Source organism: Sorex fumeus, unplaced genomic scaffold, assembly GCF_029834395.1.
Source record: "Sorex fumeus unplaced genomic scaffold, SorFum_2.1 ptg000072l, whole genome shotgun sequence".
NCBI classification, from domain to species: Eukaryota; Metazoa; Chordata; class Mammalia; order Eulipotyphla; family Soricidae; genus Sorex; species Sorex fumeus.
In genome coordinates, this window is record NW_026606129.1 from 50,048,563 (window position 1) to 50,065,743 (window position 17,181).

At 54.3% G+C, this 17,181-nt stretch overlaps 1 protein-coding gene across 1 annotated transcript; it reads right to left on the reverse strand.

Moving 5' to 3' along the window:
• Window positions 1–679: 679 nt before the first annotated feature.
• On the reverse strand, window positions 680–16,175 carry LOC130037764 (laminin subunit beta-2-like). Its single transcript, XM_056129689.1, has 24 exons — window positions 16,172–16,175; window positions 15,867–16,048; window positions 15,587–15,701; window positions 15,437–15,510; window positions 15,153–15,341; window positions 14,999–15,080; window positions 12,848–13,047; window positions 12,642–12,762; window positions 12,372–12,560; window positions 12,099–12,278; window positions 11,862–11,974; window positions 10,878–10,957; window positions 10,584–10,798; window positions 10,112–10,174; window positions 9,718–9,769; window positions 8,956–9,076; window positions 7,723–7,915; window positions 7,485–7,628; window positions 7,161–7,392; window positions 6,933–7,096; window positions 2,848–2,912; window positions 1,417–1,590; window positions 1,107–1,263; window positions 680–813 (listed from the first exon to the last, which is right to left on the reverse strand). The coding sequence occupies exons 1-24, from the start codon at window positions 16,173–16,175 to the stop codon at window positions 680–682; spliced, it is 3,243 nt and encodes a 1,080-aa protein (XP_055985664.1).
• Between the last annotated feature and the right edge of the window lie 1,006 nt (window positions 16,176–17,181).

The following is a 17,181-nucleotide window of genomic DNA, read 5'->3' on the forward strand; positions in this document are numbered from 1 at the left end:
GGCTCTCTGCCTCGCCTACAGAACGTCACTGGGAAAAATGCAGCTTGTTTCTCGGCATGAAAATGGACGCCACAGCCAGAAACCGGAGCAAATCCAAATCATAGCGTCCGCTCCAGACCTTCTGGCCAGCCGGAACGCTGGAGCCCGGGTTGGAATGCGCGCCGCCGACTAGGGCGCGCGCCCCACCCAGGCCCCTGAGACCCAGCTGGGGACAGAAGCTTAGGGTCCACAGGGCTGACCACTGTCGCATCCTCAGTTTCTGGGGCCAGGTGTACGGTCCCCAGAGCTGTGCACCTGAGGGAGAATGCTAGGTGGGGGGTTCCTTGGGAATCACCGGCTTCCCAAGTGAAGTTCAAGCTGTTGGGGGAGGGGGTGTCATTCTGCCAGACTTTCAGAGTCTCCAAGAATTACTCCATTTATGGGGGGGTTCTCAAGTAATTTTGGGGTAATAAGATCAACCTGGGGGGCTCAGGGATATAAGAGGTGACTCATATTTTCCATCAGGCAGAAAAGGAAGTTAGACTCAGGGTATTCAGCTGGTTTTTCTGCTTAGAACTGCTGGGAGACATCCCGGGGGAGAAGGAGTGACGCAAAGAGACTGGTCATGTCACTCAGTAGGATCTCTGGTCATGTAATGTCCGGACATTCTTCCTGGTTGGCGTCTGGTCAGCAGACACACTCAGCAGGTGGCCTGTGCACTGGCCCACAGCTGCATGTGCTTCAGCAGCTCTGCTGCCTGCTGCTCCAATGCCCACAGAGTGGCCACCTTCTCCTCCAGTGCCCGCTCATTTTGTGCCAGGCGCTGCTCCAACCCTGGGGACCAGGTCACCTACATCAGATTCTCATCAGGCTTCATTGCTAACTGTGCTCCTTATTTCTGTCATCGCCCTAACTCTAGCCCCAACACCCGGATCACAGCCACAACCCTAATGGAGTTCTAAGCTGAATCAACAGTGGATCCCCCAGTTCAGAACCTCCACCCCAGTCCTGAGAACCCTGGCTGAGTCTGAACTTGACCTGGACTCAGCTTTGACTTTCCCATGCCAGCCCTGCTCTCTGACCCTGGCGCTACCATGCACCCACCCCACCAGAGCACAGCCACGCACCCTCCAGGTGGCTCCAGCTGTTCTGCATCTGCTTCATCAGCTCTTGGGCCTCACCTTGTGCCCGCTGCACTCGCTCTCTTGCATTCTGCATCATGGCCATCAAATCCTGGGTGCCCTCCTGCAACTCCGTCACACCGGACCTGACCACCTGCAACTCCTAGGGCAGGAATGGCTCTTAGCCCCCTCCCCATTAGACCTCACTGTTCCAAATACACTGCCACTCAGCCCAGTTCATCACATCCCCAGCCTAAGTGTCACTTCACACTGTGCAGAGTTCCTGAGGCTCCAATGTCCACTATTCCCACCTCACCTTGCTCAGGATCCCAGCCAGGGAAGTGGCATGTACTGCTCGTTCTTCTGCCTCCTGAACCTGCCGATCACTCAGAGCCACACGGGTCCTGAGGGCCACAGTCGCACCAGACAGATGCTCCAGGGCCGGGGTCACATCCATGGCCAGTGTTACCTGGGGCAGGAGCCCTGCCACCTGGGCAGAGGTTACAGGGTCACAGGGAGGTCATAAGGTTGCCACTAAGTAGCGTGTTTACATGATCAGGGCATTTCCATTCCTGAGTACCAAGTATCAGAAATGGGTCGAGGATTTCAGGGGAGTATGGGGCTCACAGCAGCCACTGTACGAGGGCCATGAGGAAACCGAGAGGTCTGGGTGGGGTGTCACCTCCTGTACACTGGCCTCCAGGCTTCCAAGTGTCTCCTTAACTGCCCGTATCCCTTGCTCAGCAGTCCTGGCATGAGTTTCTGCCTTGACCAGCACCCCCTGCACATTCAGCGCCTGGTCCCGGGCCCTGACTGAATTCTCCCTGATGGGCACAAATGATCAGTTGGGCATCCCTTTCCTCCCCACCACTGACCTCTCCCTCCAATCCCCTGAACCTCACTTGGTCTGTTGTGCATGCTGGAGGACACCTTCAGCTCTGGGCATCTCCTGGTTCGCAGCATCTACTTTTGGGAGGGCACCCTGGATCTGCTCCAGCTGCAAGGCAATGTCCACTGCCCCACCTTTGGGGAGGGGCACTGCCAGCGCATGCCATGCCACGAACTCCACACTCACAACATCTGCACCTTTGTCTGGAGGGGGAGGGGGAACAGATCTTGGATTGAACCTAATATTTTATTGAACCAACCTTCACCCTAACTTCTCACTGCCGCTACCTCCACAACCACTACATGACAGGTTAAAGACTTACAAGAGCTGTTAGCCATTTGGGGAATGAGTTGTTAAATGGTCGGTAGACTAGGATCAGTTATGGTGGGATGCCTTATAGCAGGGAAACAGACCAATAGTACAAATCAGACCCCCAGTCAGTAGTTATATATTCTCCAGCACACATGTGTGTCTATCTACCTCTGATCAGTCCTTCTGAGCATTCCTCCTTCCAGAAGGAATATCATAGTGGTGGCCTACATGCTCACTTGCCCGTGCCCTTGGCTGTGAATGGAAACATCCAACAAACATACCCTGGAGGAAACGCCTGATGCTCTGCACAGTTGCCTGTACATGGGTCACAGCAGCCACAGTCCAGGGCCCCCTTGCACGATACCATGTGTCCTGGGCCTGCATTCCTGTGAGACTGGCTGTGACGTGGATCTGCTGCAACTGGTAGGTGTGGATGAGAGTGGGAATGTGTCTCCTGAAACACTATGGCTAAATCATGGTCCCCTATGAATCCCCTAGTAGATTCCCCACCGCACAGTGCCCGTTCATAGCCCCATGGCTCAGTACCAGTCGCTCATGCTGCTCCAAGGCTGTGACTGCTATGTCCAGACAGTGGGAAGAATTAAGGGAGGCTGCCAAAGCCCATGAGGCAGTCGGCAGAGTTCCAGGGCAAAAGGGAACTCTACAGGATACAGGAACACAGGCTAGCCCAGGTCCCTGACCTCTGCATTCCTGCAAACAAAACAGGGGGTCCAGGGCCAGAGAGAGAGATAGCATAGGGATTAAGACACTTACTTTACATGTGGCCAACTCTGGTTTGATTCCCAGAACGCTGGCAGGGGTCACTTCTGAGTGCAGAGCCAGGAATAGCCCCTGAACACCATAGGGTGTGGCCCCCAAACATAACAACTAGATTCAATGAGGAAGACATGACCCAAATGCCCAGGTTTCCCCTTGGAGAGTGCTTTTAGCACTGGCCCCCTACTGTGATGGCCTGATCCACTCACCACCCCAACTTTGACAGCAAGCTTCAAAAGCTGCGGTTCTAGGCTCTGGATGCTGTCCAGCAGCCCCTTCAGTTTCCGCTCCCACACAGCTATCCCTGTGGGCCAGCCTCTCTCCCACAGCAGTGACTCTGTCCTCTGCTGGGCCTCTTGGGTGTGTCCCAGGACACTGTTTGGTCCTCCAAGTGTGGTCACGACCTGGGCTCTGAGCAAGGCCTCCTGGGAAAGCAGGGCAGCTGAAAAGACCTGGGCCTCAGCACCTGGAGGAAAGGGGAGGAATGGATAGAGGGTTGGTGCAGGGCCCTGTTAGCCAGCAGGGGGTCAGTCAGCCTCCTGCACCACCAAGAGATGTGAATAAAGGCACTAATCCCCTTTTTTTCTCAGCCTAACCCTAGCCTTTACCTGGAGCTCCCTTCCTCAGCTGGTCTCACCTTGGGCTTGTGTAGTCTTCATGGTCCAGGCCAAGCCCTTGAAACAGTCTAGTTCCCAGAATAATTCTTCTAGGCGTTCCCATTGGCCCCTCACCCATGGCTCTTGTTTTGCCACAATCTGTCTTGTGGTCCCCAGTGCCTTACTCAGGGCAGTCATTTCCTTCCTGTAGGAAGATGGAGCACCAGTTTTATCATGGCCGGAAGGAGCCTCACCTCCACGACTTCTGATTCAAGAAAACCTCATGGAGTGACAGTACAGTGGGTATGGCACTTGCATGTGGTCACCTGGGTTCAGTCCCCATATCCCATAAGGTCCCCCAAGCACACCAAGAGTAATTCCCAAGTGCAGAGCCAGGAGTAACCCCTGAGCATCACTGGGTGTGGCCAAAAGAAAAAAAAAAGGGAATAAAAAGAAAAGCCCACAGCCTCCCAGAACCAGGACTCGAATGGGCCAACCTGTGGCCCTCTGAATCCCTGACCTGAGGAGCCACCTAGAGCCCCCCACCCCATTAGCCCCACACCCCTTGCCTGTATCCGGCTGTCCACTTGGTAAGTTGGAGCTGGGTCTCCACAGCAGATGGAAGAGACCCCAGGAGCATCTGGGCCTGCTGAAGCTCCCTCTTCAGGGCCTGCAGGCGTCCACCCTGAACCCCAACCCCCCAGCCAGGCTTCCCCTGGCACAGGTTAGCCACATCCTGGATCACACTTTCCAGATGCCTCTGGAACACTACCAGGGGCTGTTCCCATGAGGTAAAACAGCTGGGGCAGGGTGTGCAGTGAGGGAAAGCACCTTTGGTGCCCCAGGCACATGCCTGGCACCTCGTCCCTGAGATGCCCTCTCTGCAGAGGCAGGTGCCTGTGTGGGGGTTACAGCTGGGCATTATGGATCCCTGTGGGTCACAGGCACAGGCTGTAGAAAAGAGAGAAGGTCAGGGAAAAGATCAGGGGGCACCCCACTCCCCCTCACCCTCTGGGAACCCGGGGATGACCAAGGTACTATGTGAGTGAGAGGCAGCACCCTCTAAGGGTGTTCAGAACTGCTATGAGCACCTCTCCTGGCCACAGACCATCCTGCCTGGCAGCTTTTGGGCTGGAAAATAGTACTGAGCTTCAAGGGCTTCATGGCCCAATCAGCAAACCCCTCCATCCTGCCAGCGCTATGCCCAGAGCACTGGTCACATGTGCTATAGAAATCTAGGTTTCCAAGGCAACAGACAGGGCCATGCTGCGCTCCAGCTCTGGGAACCCCACAGTGCCTCTTACACTACTCAGCCCCTCAGGTCAGCAGTGCACCCAGAAGTGGTTCATCTGAGGGCCCCTCTCACCTCTGCACTCCTGCTCTGGGTCACCCCAGTACCCATCCTGGCACTGGGAGCACGTGCGGCCCCCAAATCCCGCCTGGCAGGGGCACTGCCCTGTGACCTGAGCAAAGGAAGCACAAGGCAGTGAGCAGGGACCAAGGGTCTCATTTGGGAGTGGAAGCCCACGAAAGGGAGCACCCCCACACCAGAACCCCCTGCTCGCGGCCTGCTCCTACCCCACATGGCACCCCCGCTCCTGTCTCCCCTACCCCCTCTGAACAGACCTCCTTTAGTCAGCTCCCACCTTCCCACCCTGCCTCCCATGCACGCTCTGAGCTCTCAGCTCCTGGTCTTTGCCCCTATGTATCCTGAAAGGCATGCTACTGTTTCCATGACTTCACACCCCCAGGCCTCCCGGCACTGGTAACTCGCACTCTTTCTTCTTCAAGGATACAGAACATACTTCTCCCTCAGTCCCTGGCCATGCGCCTCCTAGAAACACTCCTCAGGACCACCCATTTCTGCCTCTCACCTGTGTGCTTTTGCCCCCTCAGCCTCCTCTTCAGCCCATCAAGCTCTGCCTGTACCCACAGTGCTGGTCCATAGACTAATGCAAGGCTGACCAGTGAGTGGTCACATGCGGCCTCCTGGCTGCTGTCCCCCGGGCCTGCCATCAACTCACAGTCGCTGTCACACACGAGGATAGTTGCTATCACAGGGGTGTTTGCAGACACATGCACCAGTGCTGTTGGGCAGGTGACTGTGCTCATGGGCATGAGCCACTCTCTGTCCTGGGCATGCACATCCGCTCACTCCTAGATATGGCCCTGCTATGTGCCATCTGGGCTCACTTACTGGGTGGCATACTGGCTGTAGAGTGTGTCTGGGGTGACAGTTGCAGGGCTCACAGCCCCGGGGTCCTCCCAGGTTCCAGAAGAGGGGAGCACAGTGATTGCAGTTCCGCCCCACTGTGTGGGGGCGGCAGGGGCACCATCCACTGACTTGGTTGCAAAAGCAGATGTCAGCCCCTGATGGACACCTTGCTGGTACAGTGCCCCGTGGGTCACAGCTGCATCCTGAGAAACAGAAAGGCCCAGCAGGACTCGAAGGAGGCCCTAATCCCTCCTCTGCCCACCGTACTCCTTTGTCCCCCCCCACCAGATGGCTTCTACCCACCACATCCACACACTCACTCTGGCAGCCATGTGGGCGCAGGGCACTGCCATGGAAGCCAGGCCTGCAGTGGGCACAGTTAGGACCGTGGCTGTGGTGCAGGCAGTGTTGGCAGTGCCCACTAAGAGGGTCACAGGCAGCAGGATCTTCAGGGTCAATATTGTTGTTGCACTGGCAGGGCCGGCATGGGCTCCTTTGGGGGTCACCTCCTGGCCAAGGGCGCCCAAAGTAGCCAGAGGAGCAGCGGTCACAGCGAGGGCCTGGGGAGGGTTAGAGCACTAGCAGGGTGTCTTAGTGTTTTCCTGGAGAGCCTGTGGGTCCCCCAAACTCACCCAGAAAGTCTGGGGTCTAATTAAGAGATCAAGGGGCTGGAGCAACAGCACAGAGGGTAGGGTGTTTGCCTTGCACCCAGCATCCCATATAGTCCCCTGAGCAACGCCAAGAGTAAGTCCTGAGTGCATGAGTCAGGAGTAACCCCTGTGCATCGCTGGGTGTGACCCCAAAAGCAAAACAAAACAAAACAAACAAAAAAACTGAGATATCAGAGGACACGAGTGATATTGTGGCCCATCTTCTGGGCTCAAGCATTCCGTCCCATGCCCACAGTTCCTCTCACTCGACCCCTCCCAGCACAGGAAATTCTTGAGGTCAGGTCTACACACAGGAGGCAAGGGCCGAAGCTTGCCTTATAAACCTGATGAGACGGTGAACAAGTGGGTTTACCACTGCCGTCCGTGTCTCACCTGCATAGCCAGGTGCACAGAGGCACACGACATGTCCACTCATATTGTTCATGTGACAGGAGCTCCCATGATAAAGGCCAGAGCCGGGGGGTCCAGGGCAGAGGCAGGGCCGGCACCGCTGGCCTGACCCCAGGGTAGGGTCTCCATAGTAGCCGTCCAGGCACCTAGGGGCAGTAGCTTATGAGTTTGGGCAGGCTCACTCGAGATTCCTGCCCAACCCCTGCTCACCTTTCACAGTGCCGGCCCACAGTGGCACCATGGCAGAACTGGCAGACCCCTGTCAGTGGGTGGCATGCTTCAGCATGCCCATTGCACGCACATGGCTGGCACTGCGGGAAACCCCACCGACCTGGGAGACAGTGGTCACAGCGGCGACCAGCCAGGCCTGCCCGACATGTGCACTGGCCATTCCTAGGGTTACAGATGGCACTGGTGGCTCCCTTGAGATGGCAGTGACACTCTGTGGGAGACAACAGTGTAAGCAAATTACACAAGGGAAGAAAATAGCTGGTCTTTAACTGCTCACCTGGCCCCCTCTGCCCAAAGACTCACCACTGCAGCCGATGGGCCCAAAGCCATAGGTCCCCGGCATGCAGTGGTCACAGGTGCGACCGATGATGTTAGGACGGCAGGGGCACTGGCCACCCAGCGTGACACACTCAGTGCTCAGTGATCCCTGGGGGTGGCACTCACAGGCTGTCAGGGGGAAGGGCAAGGTCTGATGAACGTTAAGCGGCTTCCTGTACCCTCTCCTCCCTTTGTACCCCTCTGGTCAATGCCACAGACTCACCCAGGGCACCCCCGTGGAGCAGGACCGAGATGCTGCAGATAAGGCGGGAACAGGCCTCAGGCATGGGGCTGGAGGGGCCCATTCTTGTGGCCTCCATACAACCTGCCTTGTGGAGTTCCTGCAAGCGCCCCAGGGCCCCACGATCCACGGTTCTCAGCCCAGGCAACTCACTCACCCGTGGCACGAGCACAATCTAGTTGGAGGGTTGAGGGGGGCAGCAAGGGGAGTGAGTCCAGCTCCATTCACCAATACCAGCCCCATCCCTTGGCATTGCCTGCACAGTCAATCTCCCTGTTTCTCTTCTCAGTCTTTCTCCTCCCGCTCTCCTTTCTTTCACATGGTTTTAGTCTAGTCCAGGCAACGCCATTTCTCACACAGTCCTCAGAGTCACCTCCCATAATAATGACTGTTCCTTGTTTAAATCCCTTCCTTGACTCCCCATGGCCCAGGATAAAGGTTAAGTCTCTTTCTTGGCAGCCCAGATGCTCTGGTCTAGCACCTACCTATTCTCACCTTCTCTTTTTGGGGGGAGGGTCTTCTCTAGCAGTGATATCAACAAGATACCCAGGGCCCAACAGCAATATACCCAGTACTACTCAAGGAATCCTGTTGTGCTAGGGGATAAAGTCGAGGGTCTGCATGGGCAACAAATGTGCTCCAGTCCTTCAAGGGCTCTCCCTGGGCTGCTTCTCACCTTCCATCCTTGGTTTTTTATTGTTATCTGGGGCCATACCTGGCAATGTTCAGGCTTACTCCTGGCTCTGCACTCAGAGATTGCTCTTGGCAGGCTCAGGAGGACCATAATGGGTTCCAGAGATCAAGCCAGGTTGGGGACATGCAAGGCAAAAGCCCTACCCACTGCACTTGTGAGAGACCCTCTCACCTTTAATCCTTTGCTTGTGTGCTTTTCCTTAACTGAATCCCCCTGCCACACTCACACAATCATCCGCCCACTCAACACACTTATACCTACATATACTTACATACTTACATAGTCACAGACTCACACCCACCCACATGCACCCATAGTCCCCATCATGGTTGTGAGACATGTGTATGAGACTCACACATGTCTCTCACACATGCCCTCTCCTCACCCCACCATCGGTTTCAACTCCAGTTCTCTTGCCACAGCTCCAGATCTCTGGAAACCCCACTCCCTAACCAGCCTGCACCCATATTGTCCTGCTATCCTGTCTCCCTTGGATGCAGGGTGACCCCCCATGATCTCACTGAATCCAGCAGGATGGTGCTCCCCGCAGGCCTTCGCACCCCTCTGGTGCACCATAGACGCAGAGTTATGGAGTAGCATATTCCTGGTTCAAAGCAGAAAGGTCCGGATAGAACCACAGCCCTGCAGAGTGGGTTGCAGGTGGGGAAAGGTCACAATCACGGGGTCCAAAAGGTGCTCCACTTTGGTTGTTCAATTATTGGATTCAGTATTTCATCATATGACCAAAGGAAAAGACCAGTTTTTGTTGCTGTTTTGGAGCCGCACCCAGTGATGCTTGGGTTATTCCTGGCTTTGCGTTCTCAGGAATCCTGGTAGGGTTGGGGAACTATACAGGATGCTGGGGATAAACCTGGATCGACTGCGTGCAAGACAAGCACCTACCTACTGTACTATCTCTCTGGCCCTGCCCTCCAAAAAATAATTTCTTAAATCCTTTTGTTTGAAAATAATCCTTTTGTTTGTACCTCTTTCGATATACTTGAAATGATATTCCATATCAGGGAATTTCCCACCAAGGATATTGTTTCATACATATGGAGAGGATCACAGGGCGTCATCAGTCACAGGTATGCCTACCTGTGTGCTGGTGTCAAGGCTGCCTGCAACAGCTGCTCTGAAGGCAGGTGGGTACAGCGGGTGCTGCTTGGTAGGGAATGGGCTTGGACCCTGACCAACACCTGCCAGTCTTCAGGTGCCTACAGTCAGGGGTCAGTAGTCAGAGAGCTGTCTCTATCCACCACACAGGCCCACCATCTACTTACCTGGCACACATGTCACTGACCTGAGTTGCATAGCGCAGGACAATATCATACTCTAGGGCACGAGGCACCGTGGGTGCCAGCAGAGAGAGGCCAGACCCATCGACCACATGTGCAAAACCTAAGCCCGTCCATGACGCAGGTCCGGTTCCCCGATGCAGGTGCAGGGGTACCTGGATGTGAGATAGACTCCCAAGCCCAGGCCACCCCAGGACCTAGGACCCTCAGGATTTCAGTTCCCTAAAACTTAAAATCCCAGAGACCCATTCTCCAGGGCTTAAGCTCCAGCCCTCCTGACAGCAGTTAATGTCTTGTCAGCTGATACGGGTCCATGAGGCTCCTCACCTGGGGAAACTGATGGCTAGAATTCATTCCCCTGGAAGTCGGGTGGCCACACTGAGGATCATGCTGTCTCCAAAGTCGGGGTCGGAGCCGACCAGGGTGGGTGGCTGGAGCTTGGCTACAATTGGGAGAAATAGGCCAGGGTGCTCCCTGGGGGCAAGTGTGGTGTCAGAGTTCTCAAACATCCTGACCCTATCCCCTCCCACACTGTCCTGGGAATACAGGTTCTGTCCACACAGATGTCTGACCATGCTGAGTCCCTTTCCCTACAAGCTTCCCTCTCCCATTATTCCAAACCTCATAAATCCTGACCAGCTTCTTTTGCTCTATGGATACCCCATTCTTCTTTTAAATTTTTGGGTTTTGGGCCATAACCTGGAGATGTTCAGGGATAACTCCTGGCTCTTTGCTTAGGAATAATTTCTGGCAGGGATTGGGGGACCATCTGGCGTCTCAGGGATCGAATCTGGGTTGGCCATGTGCAAGGCAAGTGCTTTATCTGCTGTACTATTGCTCCCACCCTCTACGGACACTCTCTTCTCTGGTCTTGATATCCTTCCACTGCTGGTTCAGCTTGACACTCACTGGCAACCGAGGGTCCATGGGCTGAAGGTTCTGTCCAAGCTCAGCTTCAGCTGTAGCCTGGTCCAGGGCAGCACAGAAGTACCCGGACTGCAGCTCTTGGCAGCGGCGGCCACGCAGGTGCGGGCGGCATGAGCACAGACCCTCCCTGGCAGAACACCTGAGCCAGCCAGGCAGGGTGGGGCAGTCAGTTCCTCATTCTTGCCTCCTGCCCCTGACCCCCAGATCCTGCCCTGTACCTGTTGCTGTAAGCGCCTCCAAAGTCACAGTCACAGGGCCGACAGCCTAGAGAGTCACTGCTCAGACCCCAGAACTCGGGCTGCAAGATGGTAGGACAGGATTATGTGGCAGGGGAGAGGAAGGGCCAGGGCTTCATGCAAGGGGACTGCCTGTTGCAGGAGTAAAGAGAGGGTAAGGGTGACTTCAGGACACAAATGCTCCTTTGTGACAGAGGCGAGGGGGGACTGGACGAGACCCTATTACTCCTGTGTGGTTTCATGGAGGGGAACTGAGAGGAGTTTTATTAATAGTATAGAGCTTTTGGCTTGTGTGTGTGTGTGTGTGTGTGTGTGTGTGTGTGTTTGGTTTTGCTCCACACCTGGTGATGCTCAGGGGTAACTCATGGCCCTATACACAGGAATTACTCCTGGTGTCCTGATGTGATCAGGGGACCATATGCAATGCCTGGAATTGAATACAGGTCTGCTATGTGGAAGGCAAGGGCCTTTACCTGCTGTAGTATCTCTCCAGCCCCAATAGAATTGATTCTTGAACCGAGTATTCTTTAAAACACCTTTGTTGTGAAACTCTTCATTACTTCTGGTTTTGGGGTAACACCTGGTGGTGCTTAGGAGTTGTTCCTGGTAGTGCTAGGGGTAGGATTAGGGGTCAGTGCAGTGCTAGGGATCAAACCCAGGCCTTCTGCATGCAAAATGTGTGCTGCAGCCCTTCGAGCTATCTCTGACCTGATAAAAAAAACAACTTTAAACTGAGTGCATAATACTGAGGTAAGTTGTTTAATTTTCTTTCCCTTGTCCCCCAAGTTTCCCCATGAGAGCAGACTGGCTCAGTTAGCCAAGGTGGCTTTGACCCTACTGACCAGGTCAGGCAGTGGGACTAACCCATGTGCCAGGCTTGGCCATGGTCAAAGGATGACTGTCTTAGGAGTTTATCAACTCAGTGTCTAAGGTAAAAGTCCAAACAGAAGGTGGGTCAAGGCTCACCAGACAACGGCTACAGTCCCGGCCAAAGACAAAACGTTTGCAGTGACAGGCACCACTGGAGGGATCACAGGTGTGAGGTCCAGGGATCTGTCCTCGGGAGTCGCACCTGCAGGCTAAGGCACAGAGCTTTCAGGGTGCTAATTGGACCACTGAAGGGTAGGTGAGCCCACATGTCATCAGGACAGTGACAGAAGAAGGAGGACATGGGGGTAGGGGACCACTCCTAGAGTCACTAACGCTGGCAGCCCTCTGCCTTGTTTGGGCTCAGGCCGTAGTGACCAGGCTGGCAGGAGTCACAGCGTTGACCCCAGACATGGACTCTGCAGCAACACTGCCCAGAGAGGAGGCCAAGGGTCTCATCTGTGTGGGGGTCACACAAACCCCCTTCCAAGGCACCCACAGGGTCACAGTCACAGGCTGGATCAAACATCAGAAGTAAGGAATTAGGTCAGAGGTCACCCTGGAGTTGAAAGGTCAGGAAGCATGAGGACTGGAGGTGGGAGGGCTTACGTCGGCAGGCATGTGGGGAATGGAGATCTTCCTGGAGATCTCGGTAGAAGAAGGGCCGGCAGAGCTCACAGTGGCGCCCGGCTGTATTGTGCTGACATGCATCACACACGCCTCCACTCACATTGCCAGATGCCAGATACAGGGCCATGTCAAAGTGGCAGCTGTGGGCATGCCCATGACACTCACATTCTGGGCAAAACAAGGAAGATGACTATGGAGTGGGCTAACGCTGGGCCAATGCAGCTAGGCAGAGTAGGCCACAATACCTACTGCGGCAGGTGTGGGGATGCCCAGGCTCTGCTGCTCGCCATGGGTGGTCTTGGTACAGGTCCTGGCAGCGCTCACAGTGAGCACCAGCAGTATGGTGGAGGCAGACACAAAGGCCATGCACCTGGCAGGGAGGAAGGCAACATCCTGACCTGCCATCCTTCAGCCTGCCCATTCCACCAGCCACAAAGGTTCCCTTCTGTTCTCACCATGCCTTCCACGTTGGCTGGGGCCCCAGGGGCAGGCATGCACTCAGTGGCATGGCCATAGCATAGGCAGCTGCCTAGGGCCACAAGCTCATAGAGGGCATAGTAGTAATAGGGGTGTCCTCTGAGACTCCCATGAGACCTGTCACCCAGGATGTGCAGCTTGGAGAAGTTGACACGAAGGTTAGTCACACGCAAGAGCTCTGGAGACACAGATAGTAAGATCTCGGATATGCGAACCACCATCTCTCCGACTGGGAAGGGTGGGTCTTTCTCACCACTGCAGACACGTCCCCCAGCACCCATGCTATGGGAGATCCCACCCTTTCCCTCTGAGTCTATAATTTTAAGATGACCATAGCCTCTGCACTGCTCCAGCCCTCCTATTTTTTCTGAGCTGAGACCAGCACATCCCGTTCCCTGGATATGTTATTCTGGATTTAAAGTTTAAATGCCTTGGGGCTGTAGCAATAGCACAGCAGGTAGGGCATTTGCCTTGCATGCGGCCAACACAGGTTCAATTCCCAGCATCCCATATGGTTCCCGAGCACTGCTAGGAGTAATTCCTGAGTGCATGAGCCAGAGTAACCCCTGTGCATCACTGGGTGTGACCCAAAATGCAAAAACAAAACAAATAAAGTTTAAATGCCTCTAGTAATTTAAAATTTGCTTCCTCTTGGGGCTGGAGAGACAGTACAGTGGGTAAGGTGCTTCTTTTGCACACAGCTGACCAGGGTTCAATCCCCAGCACTCTATTTGGTCCTCTAAGTCAGCCAAGAACGGTCCTTGAGGGGCTGGAGCAATAGCACAGCAGGTAGGACGTTTGCCTTGCACGCAGCCTACCTAGGTTCGATTCCCAGCATCCCATATGGTCCCCCGAGCACCGCCAGGAGTAATTCCTGAGTGCATGAGCCAGGAGTAACTCCTGTGCATCGCCGGGTGTGACCCAAAAAGCAAAAAAAAAAAAAAAAAAAAAAAAAGAATGGTCCTTGAGTGTAGAGCCAGAAGTAAGCCATGAGCATAGCCTTGTGGCACCAGAACAAAACATAAAAAAAAACCCTGCTTCCTCAATGCAGTAAAGAATTTCATTTTCCAGCACATCTTTCAAATTAGAAATAGACTCATCACCCAGACAAATGAATAAAATGCTTATCTCCCTCTCAGGTTAGCTCCAAGCGATGCCTTGTCCCCACTGAGCAAGGCTCAACTGCCCAAAACAGGCTCAACAGGCATTCAAAAAGATCTTCACATGGATGGAGGAGGTAAGACCACAACTCCTTTCTCGCTCTCCACAGCTCATATCTTCTTCTTTTTTTTTTCTCTTTGCACTTTTTGGTTACACCTGGCAATGCTCAAGTTACTTCTGGCTCATGCACTCAGGAATACTCCTGGCGATGCTCGGGGGGCCATATGGGATGCTGGGAATTAAACCCGAGTCAGCTGCGTGCAAGGCAAACACCCTACCCGCTGTGCTATTGCTCCAGCCCCAGCTCATATCTTCTAGGTTTCCTTTGCTCTTTCTCTTGATCTAAAGGGACAACTTGGCATACGGGCTCAGGGTGAGAATTTGATAGTACCTTCAATAAAGTGAGTGAAAACGAGGGGAAACGCTACTTTGAGTTCTGTCCTCCTATTCTTGCTCTCATATGCCCAGGTTCTAGCCTGCTGGACTAAGTGGTTCTTTAACAAGACTTGTCTTACAAGAGGTAATACCCCAAGATACCCTGGCGCCACCTAGGGGCAGTTTCTGGGATGAAGGGTAGTAACCAAGGCCAGAGTTATGAAGACCATGACAGGAGCCATTACAGGGGAACAGTAATGGAAACTAGCAGGAACAATAGTGATGGGGACCCAGAAAGAGCTTGAGCGAGAGGGCAGAGATGAGGGTATGGGAACTGCTACCATGACAGTGCCTACATATGAATACAGACCTGAGGAAAATGATGGAACAGAAGTTGGTATGCAGGTGGGGGAAGAGAGGAGGGTTGTTAACATAGTAAGGACAATAGAGACCCTAGAGCTGGGCAACAGTGCCATGGGACTGGGCTGTGATGCCTTCCATCCTGTTATACTGGGGTTCCCATCTGTTTCCACCCCCCACCCCAAGTTGTCCGGGAACACATGGGACACAGGAGTGGCTCTAGGAATGGTTACCCTGGATCTTGGGGTTGTTTGGGTCCAGAACTTTGGTTTGGGTCTCCTCCAGAACATCTGGATCCAGAACTTTGAAAATCACCTACAAGGAAGATGCAATCCTGAACCACTGGCATCATCTCGGGGTGCCCCGACCCCCTTCCTCCAGTCTGACCTTGCCCTCAGTAGCAGGCTCCATGTCTGAGTAACGCTGGTCACAGATGAGGTCACTGCCTCTTTGGCCAGGGGCAGAAGGGATCCCAGGAAAGAGGCCTGAGCAGTTGTGAGCAAAGTACCGGTACACATGCCAGGAGCGGCCATGGTCCACTGAGCGCTCAAGGAGCAATGCTGCTGGGCGGAAAGTCTGGGGACAGGAGGGGAGATCTGGGGGTCACCAGGTGTGAGCACGGCTGGTGGTGGGGAGTTAGAACAAACCCTGATGTAGGGGTACTGGGTCACCTTAAAAGTCATGATCAGCTGAGTAAAGTGGAAGACACCCTCGAGGTCCAGCTGGATGGTGACATTCTCAACACCTGAAACCACAAAGGGCTAATAAGGGGCCAGGCCCTGCTCCCTGGCCTGTGCAGACTGACATGCTGGCACTCTCACCACTCTCCGCTTGCCACCAGGTCCTGTTGCTATTCTGGCCACTCTGGGAAATCACATTCTCAATGCTATGGCCTCCCTGGTCCTGAGAGTCACAGAAGAAGCAATTCTTCGAGTCCTGGGGGCATCCCAAGGAAGGCAGAAGGTACACGGTAGGTCCCCCACTGCAAAATCTCACACCTCAGGCCTGTCCCAGCCTCCAGCAATAGCCTCAAATCCTATAAGGCTGCACCTGGCCAGGAAAACCCAGTGACCATTTTAGAACCCTCACCCTCTTCCCCACCTGCAGGAGACTGACAATACAGTAGCGTTCAGGGCCATGGAGACCGCAGGTGGATGAGGTTCGAAGACTCTGACCACGGCCAATAATCAGGTTGCCAGTGGGTGGATAGCAGCTGCCGCTGGAGCAACCAGGTGGGGGAATTATGTCCGGTACTTCCTGGGCAATTGTCCTGGGAGCCTGACCTGAGAGAGAAGAATCTGAGCCGAGATCCTAGAGGAAAGTCCCCACCACCTCAACCCACTCCACCAAGAGGTTTAGGATTCATCTCCTTCTGGCTAGCTCTTGGTGAAAAAGCCAATCCTCACCCATCCATCGCAGGAACAGCAGAACTGAAAGGAGGGGGCCAAGCCCAGTTGGGTGTCCCAAATGGAGGAAACAGGTCTCTGACCTGGGAAAGAAGATGCAGAGTGGGCTTTCCTTCCTGGTGGGCTGCCCTGCTAGAGCTGCCTGTGACCCTCAGGAAATCCCACATACTCACATGGTAGATGAAAGGCCAGGAGTTTGCAGAATTGGAGGCCCAGTGCTTCTGGGAGCCAGACAGACCCAGAGCTGGGGGGAACTTTCGCAGGCTACACCCAGGAGCTTCAGTAGCAGCCACCAGAAGCAAAGAGGTACCAGAAAGCAAGCAGAGCTTCTTTACAGGACTCCCAGCTATCCAAAGCAGCTGGAGCTAGTGGGGCCAGGGATGAGACTAAGCCAGACAGAAAGATCTGAATCTCATTCAAATGAAGCTCCTACTCCTAGTCCTGAAAGGCAGTTATCTCCCAAGAGCCCCTGGGGAATGCATCCCCCTCCCTGCCAGTCCAGTTACTGGCATTCAAATTGGGCAGTCAGCTAAGGACTGGCATGTGGGCGGGGAACTAGTTTTGTTTAGGTGTTAGGGCCACCCCCTCTCCAGGGTGGGGAGAGCTATGTGCTAGCACAGGCCCATTGGAAGGGAAGAAGAGGCTGCATACGGGCTAGACCAAGCCCTTAGAAAGCAGCAGGACTGAAAGATTTTCTCCTGGCTCAATTGCCTCATCATCCAAGGAGAAAAATCCTTTGGGGGCAGACTACAGTTAAACACACCCAGGATCCCCAGTTTTGCTTTTTGTTTTTGGTTTTGAACTGCACCTGGTGATGCTCAGGAATTATTCCTGGCAGGACTGGGGACCATATTTGTTGCCAGATATCAAACCCAGGTCAGCCGTGTGCAAGGCAAGCACCTATCTCTCCAGCCCCTGCTGCTCTTTTTAAATTAAGAGGTTTGGGGGAGCGCACGTGTGTGTGTGTGTGTGTGTGTGTGTGTGTGTGTCTGTGTCTGTATTTTGGTGAT